This window comes from Pipistrellus kuhlii, unplaced genomic scaffold, assembly GCF_014108245.1.
Source record: "Pipistrellus kuhlii isolate mPipKuh1 unplaced genomic scaffold, mPipKuh1.p scaffold_m20_p_16, whole genome shotgun sequence".
Classification (NCBI taxonomy): Eukaryota; Metazoa; Chordata; class Mammalia; order Chiroptera; family Vespertilionidae; genus Pipistrellus; species Pipistrellus kuhlii.
Genome location: NW_023425471.1, coordinates 27,956,437 through 27,965,876, shown reverse-complemented (window position 1 = coordinate 27,965,876; position 9,440 = coordinate 27,956,437). Strand labels below are relative to the sequence as shown.

Below are 9,440 nucleotides of genomic sequence, written 5' to 3'. Positions count from 1 at the left end.
ACCAGGAGACCACACAAATGCCAACATTGGTTACTTTGCCCAAATTATCCATTTCCTTTTATCTGAGGACCATGAAAGTCTGAAAAAAGGTGGCAATTTTCTTTGGGAAAGAGAGGGGACTCAACTTCAAGAACCTAGTCATTGAGTCAGAGTAGAAGATCAATGTGATCAGCATCACAAAGCCTGGACCCCAAGGTAGGTTCTTTCATGTAGACCTAAATAACCTCATTAGTTGAGAGATAGAGTGATATTAGATAGTTGCTGAGATCCCTCTCAAGTTAAGAGTCTATGGTCTTCACAGGCATGATATAGTTGTTTCCCCTAGAAGTTGACCATTCCTTGAGCAAAACAGTATGAAAAATTATCCAAATCATCCAGTCCATCAAAATTCAGTCCTCTCCTTCTAGCCTGATTCAGGTTTTAGTCAATCTGTATAAAAATGCCTTCAGTATTCAGGTATATTCAGTACCATAGGCTTGACCTCAAACGGCTCCTATTTATCCTTTTGCTTAAGGATGGAATGGTTAAAGGCTACTTTGAGACAATTTCTAGACCCATCAAGTTGTGTTTCAATGTAATATATTGCAGAATTAAAAATGAGAAATGGCCCTGGCTGGTTTGGCTCAGTAGATAGAGCATCAGCCTGCAGATTGTTCTATTCCAGTCAAGGGCACGTGCTGGGGTTGCAGGCTCGATCCCCAATAGGGGATGTACAGGAGATAGTTGACCAATGTTTCTCCCTTATCACAGATGTTTCTATTTCTCCCTGTCCCTTCCTCTCTGAAATCAATAAAAATAATTATTATAAAAATAATGAGAAATGCCTCTAGAGAAGGGAGGTAATGGGACAATCTATTCTCAGAGATCCACCCACCTATTTAGGCAAAGTCACACCTTAAAAGGATTCAAGGAGTCAACCACAGAGAGATAAACCTAAGAAGCTTCTGGAAGGTTCTTTATAAGCCTCTGTCTTGGCAGAGACAATGGTATATTTCCCCCTCTCTTTTCAAAACCATTCTCTCTCACTTTGAGTGTGGTGGGAGGGCAAGTGTGAAAAAGCCAGATGTCATAAAACCACAAACAATTTAAGAGAGAGAAATAGCAGAACTGTGGTAGGCAATTAGACATGAGAAGAGCAAGGACGGTGGGCTAGGTACATTAAATCACCAGAGTGAAAAGCCCTGGAAGCCTAGCAACAGACAACTGTAGGGTGGGACCTCGTCCTTAAGTGACCTTTCCTCCCCTAGCATATATGCTGGTCATTACATTTGCACCCCCTGATCTTTCCTCCCTAGAAATAACATCTAGGCCTCAGTTGTATTTCAGCTCCAGGCTCAGAAAAGCAATAAAACCAGCCAAGGCTGACCTCAGGATCTAGATCCTGAAAAGACACACCTGGAAAACTGCTGAATATTCTAATGAGATCTTTCCCTAGGACCTCCCCTAAAATCTCTACACTTACCCTTTCCCTTCCCCCACAACCTCTCGCCATGGGATGTGGGATGGAGGACCCAGTAGCTGTCTCTCTGGGGAGCACACCCACATTTTTGCCTTTGTCTTTCTTTGTCTTTGCCTTCCCCCTCCCCATTCCCCAGGTGCATCACCTTTACCTTCCTAACTTCTAAGTTCCACGGGCCCTTCCTTTGCCTCTATAACTTATTTCCTAGGCCCATGTCTTCTATAAATTATTTCTTTTACCTCTGTGATTTTATACATAAATGGTCTCATAGTTTGAGTCTTGGCTCTGAATACTTTCTTAGCCAGAACTCAAGGGTTTCAGCTGAGGAGGTTGCTGAAACCAGGTCTGATCTGACCCCACTGGTCTAACACCTGGTGCCATTCCTGCTACCACCAACAGAACCACATACTTGTTGAAAACTTAGTGTTTTTGAAGGACAGGGTTTAGTAAGGGCAAGAATGACTTGGCAGTAAGTCTGGAATACAGCAACGTGGCAACCAAAGCTCAGCACACACCCGATGAGTTATACCCCCCTAGCCCCTCTCATCCAGAGACCCATAGCCATTCTCAAGGCTACTGGTCACTATCTCAGCTCTACAAAGATCAGGCAGTCCTAGGAAGAGGGTTCCAGGAGAAACTGCATAGCCTAGGTCAGCCCAACAAGCTGCTTGGCCTAAGGGACTCAAACTAGGGTGGTCAATAGGCCTTCCTGAGCAAGGGAAGGGCCCCAGCAGCCATTTGTCATGACTTGCACAAAAGCAAGCAGGGCTCATTATTCAGACAGACTCCTCATCTGCTCCTCCCTTCTGTGCATCCGGCCCCCTTAGGCCCCACTCCCAAGAGGCTTCAATTCTTTTCATAATAACCAGTGGGATGGAGACCAGATCCTAGAAGCTACCACCGCTCTAGAAAGGTGTGATCCCCCAAGAGGTAATAATCTACACAGAACAGTCCAGAGGGTAAAGGAAGAGCTAGCGAGCCATTAAATAATGGGAAAGGCAGGGATTTGGGGAGGAGGAAGCAACCAGTCTTCTTTTCCCCTAGGAATTGGGCAGACCTCCAGCCCTTAGGCTGGTGCGTAGTGAAGTGTTATGACTACTGCGTAAAATCAAGCAGCCTCCAAGAGTTCCTCCACAACTCTATCCTCCCCTACTAGTGGGAAACAGCTGAGGCTGCCTGGGGAGTCCATGGGAAAGATGAGTGCCGGTGCGGGGATCCACCCTTAACATCTCCCTCCTCCTTGCTTCTCAGTTCCCAGGGCCCCTCCTACACAGTGGCAGCCTCGCCCAGAAGGTCCAATTCCTGGACTGGGGGACGTGTTCTCTGGACCAGTCTTTTTCCCCCACTCCCTTGGCCTGTCAGGGACAAAAGGAGAACTTGGGCCCCCAGGAAGCATTCCCTACTGTCGCATCCCAGAAGTAGGGAACTGGAGTCTAAAAACCAGGCCAACCCCGCCCAGTCCACGCTTCTAGTCCGGGACCACCTAACCCCCCCACCCCCACACGAGGGCGCGACATACCAGATCTCCACTCCCACCCCTTCCCACTCCAGGCCTGGGTTGAGGGCGCGGCATCCCGAGCAGGCGAGTGGCTGGCCAAACCCCCTTCCAAGCTATCAGCGAGGGGCTACAAGGGTCAGCTAGAGCCTCTGGAGCCAGCAGCGCCCACCCCCCGCACTCACCGTCTTGGGCATGGTGACGGCAAAGGAGGTTGAGTTGGCAAAGTTTGGCTGGGAGCTGTAGGACAGCGTTGAACGCGCAGTACACAGGGCTCGCACTCTGGGGACTGGGGGCTCGGATTGAGTCCCTCGGTAGCCTCGAGGCAACTGCTCAGCTTCCTGCTAACGGGCCACGACTTCACAAACCCCACCCAGGAAAGAGCCGCCCCAGTTGTGCCCGCTCCTTTATGTGACCGGGCTTCCGTGCTGCTCCCCGCCCTTGCGCCCGCCTCCCTGCCGGCCGCCTGGCCCCGCCCTAGCCCGCCACAACGACCTAGCCCGCCACAACGACCACTTGGAGGCCCGACTGGGCTTGGGCTTCCCAAGGGAGGGATGCCCATCCCCCACCCAGCCCAACCCTGCTCCTCTCCCATCCCCTTCACAGCCCTTAGCGCCAAGTATCCGAGCCATCCAAAGGAAGTCCCAACACTGGGCCGCACCCTGGCAGAGATTTCAGCAGCCTCTGACTGCAACTTTCCACTGATGGTGATCTCGCCACCTATCAAAATTTCTTGTTCCCTTTCTAGACAGTTCTGACTTTGAAATTTCTTCCTGTTTGTATCTGAACTCTTTTTTTTCTGCGTCCTCTGCCTGCGAATCTCACATCTGCTCCCTGGGGCCACACAAATTCCCTTCTGTCTGTAACAACTCTTCAGAGATCTGAAAAACCCATGTCCCTCTGAAACTTTTTTTTTGGGGGGGGGGGAGGGGGGTTGGCTAAACTGCCTCAGCTCCTTCAACACTTCATCCATTATCTTCTGTAGGACTCTCCTGATAGCTTGGAGGGGGGTTTGGCCTTTTTCCCATCATATTTCCTCCTCATCCTTGCTCAATTTCATTTTCTTCAGAATTAGGCTTCTCCTGTCCTCTACTACTTCCTTTCCTTCAAACCCTGTCTCCACCTTCTTTAAATCAATATCCTGATTCTTTAGCCTGTCCCCCAACACATTCACCTATTTACATGATTCACTTTTGGTTAAGGCTAGAATTCCCCAAGGTTAGAGACACTCCTAATTCATTTTCTTGAGATATATCTGCCAGCACCTTGTCTACTTGTCAATATCACAGAATCCCAGGACAGCAGTTTCTAGACTGTAGCAGTTAACTGGTTGTCTGAGTTTTCGTTTGAAAATGACTGGCCATGGTCCTTTTTTCTGCTATCCACTGGCAACTTGATAGATTAAATAGAGAAGGTAGACTGGAGACCAGAATGGCAGGACACACACAAGCTTTATTGGAGGGAAGGGTACCCCTGCCGGCTGCTTCCATGGAGAGAAGAGAGCACCTTTAAGGATAGGGGGCAGGGCTTTGGGCACTCAGCACACACTGATTGGTGATTAGGTATTTGACAGGTGCTGATTGGTGGTTCAGAGCTCAGGAATGTCTGGCTGCAGGTGGAGTTTACTTCTGTCCATCAACTGGAGAAAGGGAGGATCTATCATTCCAGGCTTCTGGTAATATTTTTTAAAAATTGAGAGTCCGGCTTGTATACATGCATATAAGTACAACCAATGGACACAAAACTCTGGGGAGGGAGGGTATGTTTGGGAGGGGGGGGCATTGGTATATGTACAAAAATAATAATTTAATTAAAATAAATAAATAATAATAAAAAATTGAGAGTCCGGGCAAGGTCAGGGGGCGAAGGTCGGTCTTCGGTATCTACTTCCAGCTGAGAAGGGGCATAGTCTCTTAGGGGCATCTACCCAAGGTCTCAAAGATTCTGGTGTTCGGTTCTGAATTCAGTGCCAGATCTCTCCCACCTTCTGGTTGGTGAACACCTGCAAGAAACTAGTGAAACAACGCATGAGACATGGGCCGAAGAGCAAGATTAAGAGTATAGATACCAGTGGGCCTAACAGTGGTAGGAGCCATGGGGTATGTGAGCAAAAAACAGGTAGTATTTTCCATGCTGGATGAGGGGTGCAGCAGCATGATTTCCCCAAGAAACTGGTTGGTGACATCTTGAGTCACTTGGGAGGTAAAAGCTGATCCTGAGGCTGCCACGGCATCACTTGCTTGGTTTTGCTGCTTTTCTGGGCCTGGAGCTGAAAGACAACCTGGGGGGTAAGATTCTTGGGGAGGTAAAAAAAAAGTGGGGCTCCTTGGTGTAGCCCGGATTCCAGTCAGGACCATGGGCAGAAAGTCCGGCCAGAAGCTGTAAATTTCTAGAGAGAGAGAGTTTTAGTTAGGTGGTCTTTAAGGAAGCCGTTGCTCCTCTGGATCTTACGGAATGAATGTGGGCGGGAGGGTATGTTCTGTTTCCAGGAGATGCCAGAGATTATGTGTGTTATCAAGATCTCAGCCACAACCTCAGCAGTTTCCTTTCAAGTAGGGAAGGCCTCTACCCACCCTGTCAGGGTGTCTACCATGGTGAGCAGGTATTTGGTCTTTTTGTGGGAGAGGCATAAAGGTGAAGTCTACCTGCCAGTCCTGCCCTGGGAGGTGTCCCCTTCATTTGATGGGTAGGAAAGTTGGGGTGCATTCCTCCCTGGGATGAGATAGCTGCACACATGGAGCAGGAAGAGCAGGCACTCATGACTACCTCTCGCAGTGTGGGCTAGGTGAAGAGTGATGAAGGCCATCTCCAGGGTCCATTCCAGTGTTACAATCGTGTAGGTGGCTTTCTGACGTTCCTGGGGGTCTAGACACAAGCTTCCATCCACAGAGTTAAATCAGGATTAGAGAGAGGAATCTGAGAGTCCCATCCGAGGTTCAGTGAGGGCCTCTGATGACTTCGGGGCAGGAGTGCTTTGCTGTAGTTTGGGTAGAGGCAGCAGGAAAGAAAGTGGCTAAGTTCAGGGCTGGGGACTGGGTTAGGGAGCTGTCAGAACTCTTGAGGAACAGGAGATGGAGTTCCTGCATGTGAGAGGGGGCAAGGAGAGATAAGGATCGGTATGACAGAAGATCCTATAGTCTATGGGTTGAGAAGACCTGTAAGGGTTGCTGGAGGCAAATCTTCTGGGCCTCCTTGATGAGAACAGCAGCTGCAGCCAGAGCCCAAAGGCAGAGTTGCAGTCACCAAATGGGATCAAGCTGTCAGGACAGGTAGGCTATTAGAAATGTCTGAGGGGAGATGAGGAGAGAGAGAGAGAGAGAGAGAGAGAGAGAGAGAGAGAGAGAGAGAGCGCAGAAGGGTGTCCTGGAGTTAGAGAAAGCTTGGCAAACAAGGGAGGGTGAGGAGACTTGGTATAAGGGCTTAGCTAGGAGAAAAATTTGGGGTCCAATGATGGAGAAATCCTACCAGTGGAGGCCAGCTGTATGCCTCTGAGATGTGTAGTGCTGGGTTCTAACAAGCATTCTTGGAGGTCTCTGGGTAAGGCCTGGCCAAACAGGTGACTGTCTCTGAACCCCTGGGGCAGGATTGTCCAGGTGAGTGGGAGACAGATCTAGAGCTAAAAGATAACTGAGACCTAGATGTTATTTTTAGGGGGAAAAGAGTAGGGGCCTTAATTGCCTCACTAGTGATATGAAAGGGGAGAATAGGTTACCATTGGAAGTAGATTCTTGTTTTTCCAGTTTTGCCCCTGGCTGGGCATCCGCATGTTTCTTGTAGCTCCTGAGACAGGGTTTCAAAGTAGGTAGATCAGTGGTTATGGGGTCAGGTAAAAACTGATTATTGAGGCTTCATCTACGTTGGGTGAGAGATAGATTAGAATACAGGTTCCTGTCCAGCTAATGCGGAGACAGATGTATGAGTTTTCCCCACAGAGGAAGAAAAATCCCTGATGATGGAGACAAGCTGATAGGTGTAAGGAGAAGAGGTGTACTAAAGGGTATGAGATTCTTTTTTCTAGTTCCGCACTCCAAGCTGAGAGAGTAGTTACCATGACGCTACCAATAAGAGGTGACAGATGAGTGATTGAGACTGTGTTGCAGTGAAAGTGTGAGGGAAAGGGGAAGGAGAGGAGTAGTGAAAGCCAGGAACCTGGATGGTTAGATAAGAGGTTGGAGACTGTGAATAGTCTCGTTTAGCTTAAGAAGTATCCAGCAACCTTGTTCTGTCAGACTTGGAGACTGAAGCTTCACTTTCTTGCTTCAAAAAGGGGAAGGAGGCGGGGGAGGGAGCAGGCTCCTCAGCTGTTTCCAGGTTAGCCAGGCCCTGGAGTTTTTAAACTGCCTGCATTCTTTCTAGATATAGAGGAGATAAGGAGATAAGGCACTTGCAGTCATAAGAATGGCTGGAGAGAGTGAAACTGAGGTAGGTGACTGTGGTTTGAGACAACCGGGTTTTATGAAGGGTTGCACAGTAGCCCTGGCAGGGTACCGAGGTAGAACGAGGAAAGAGTGAATGGGGAAATTTGAGGTGGCTAATGGCTGTGAGACTGATCTGTCAACCCCCATAACCTTTCGCATGGAGTAGAACAGAGTTTTCCTGGCCAGGGGCCTGGGCTTTCGTAGAACGTAGACTTTACAACGCTAGCCGAGTAGACAATGCTAGCCGAGTAGACGAGAAAACGCTGAAACCCTTCAAGGTCAAGGGAACCAGCGTGGGGGGGGGGGGGGGATCCCTGAGGCCTACCGGTAAGGAAGTGATGAGATTTCCATGTGTCCTGGTACTGCAGGGTTCCAGAGGTGTTCTGAACGGGCCAATCAACTCAGGACCCTGGATCACAAAGGATCATCCACGTTCACCCGAGTCTGAGGCACCATCATGGTAGATTAAATAAAGAAGGTAGACCGGAGACAAGGATGGCAAGACACACACAGGCTTTATTGGAGGGAAGGGTACCCCTGCCGGCTGCTTCCACGGAGAGGAGCGAAAGAGAGCGAGCACCTTTATGGATGGGGGCGGGGCTTAGGGCACTCAGCACACGCTGATTGGTGATAAGGGACCTAGGAATTTAGGATATTTGGCAGGTGCTGATTGGTGGTTCAGAGCTTAGGAAAATCTGGCGACAGGTGGTGTTTACCTGTCCATCAACTGGAGAAAGGGAGAATCTATCACAACTGTTCTGCGAATCCTTTGTAAAGTAGAGCACTACATACCTCAGGGATGATGAGCCAACTTGAGGCAATCGATAGGATATTTGAGAGGTATAGTCAAGACACCTGGCTTCTAGTCATAGCTTTGACATTGCCTAGTCAACTCCCTTCACTTCTCTGGACTTGAGTTTCCCCTTCAAGCCCAGAGAAGAAAGAGCTAGACTCCTGGATTTCCAAGGTCCTTTCCTGCTCTGACATTATAAAATTATGGGAAAGGGAATAGAGTCCCTGGGAAAAACATATGAGTTTATCAGGGTTGCTTAAAGACTTGTCTTACATTTGTACTCAGCAATCAGTAGTCCTATTTCCTGCTTTTCTGATTCCCAGTGTCCATGAGTCAGTGTGCCTCAGTTTCCCTCCTGGCTGCCATGATTCATTGACATGTGCTGAAGTCCATCTCCTTGAGCTGAGCAGTTGACCTGAGGAAGAGTAGCACTCTTCAGAAAGCCTCAACAACAGGGGTAGCAATGGCATCCAATCACATTCTTTAGCATTACCATGGTCCTTTTCTCCCAGAAGTTCAAAGAGCTCACTGATTCCCTCATTTATTTTCTCCTAGAGCCCACAAGGGCCTGGAACTATGCTAAGTGCCTAAAGGGTGAAGGGAAGTTGATTAAAGTCTCCAACTTTCATTATCCATTCTGGAAAGTGGAAACCCCCTGTGTGTCATCCCCCCCCCCCCACACACATGAGAGAGAGAGAGAGAGAGAGAGAGAGAGAGAGAGAGAGAGAGAGAGAGAGAGCTGGTTAAGGAGTGCCAAGCAACTAAACACACTACTAAAAGGAAAAGGGGGCACTAGAGTTCAATTGGGTGATGGGAGGTCAGATGGTGGGAAAGCTAATGAAGTTGGAAGAAAAGAGGGGCTGAGAGAGATTAATGTGTTTAGCACTCTGGGGAGGAAAAGGGTGGGATTGGAAGGAAATTATAGACTATCAGAGACTGTTTACTCCAGCCTCCATTAAGGTCAAGGAAACTGAAGATCAGAAAAAAGAAAGGATTTACGAAGATGGAGCTACCAATGTGGAGAATGGATTCAGGAGGTAATAGAGAATACAAAGAGTTCAGTGAAACTATTGAAATAATAAAAGAAAAAAAATTGAAGACAAGAATAAGATATATTCTCTCACTTCACCAGATAGAAGCTGGTTATGGTGATTATCGTCAAGTAGCTGTATATTGCTTGAAGGTTACACTTAAAATGCTATGGCTAAGAGGGACCCATCTCAGAACATAGGAATCTATGGGTTTGTTCTCTTGTTCTTCAAGATGGCCAGGGAA

The 9,440-nt window shown here is 48.3% G+C and overlaps 1 protein-coding gene across 1 annotated transcript in view; it reads right to left on the bottom strand.

The window, feature by feature from the left end:
• The window catches only part of MSN (moesin), a 73,776-nt gene extending 70,401 nt beyond the window's left edge, over window positions 1-3,375 (bottom strand). Inside the window, exon 1 of the mRNA XM_036439914.2 lies at window positions 3,140-3,375. Coding sequence (XP_036295807.1) covers window positions 3,140-3,151 — 12 coding nt within the window. The 5' untranslated portion in view covers window positions 3,152-3,375. The remainder of the gene's footprint in view (window positions 1-3,139) is intronic.
• Between the last annotated feature and the right edge of the window lie 6,065 nt (window positions 3,376-9,440).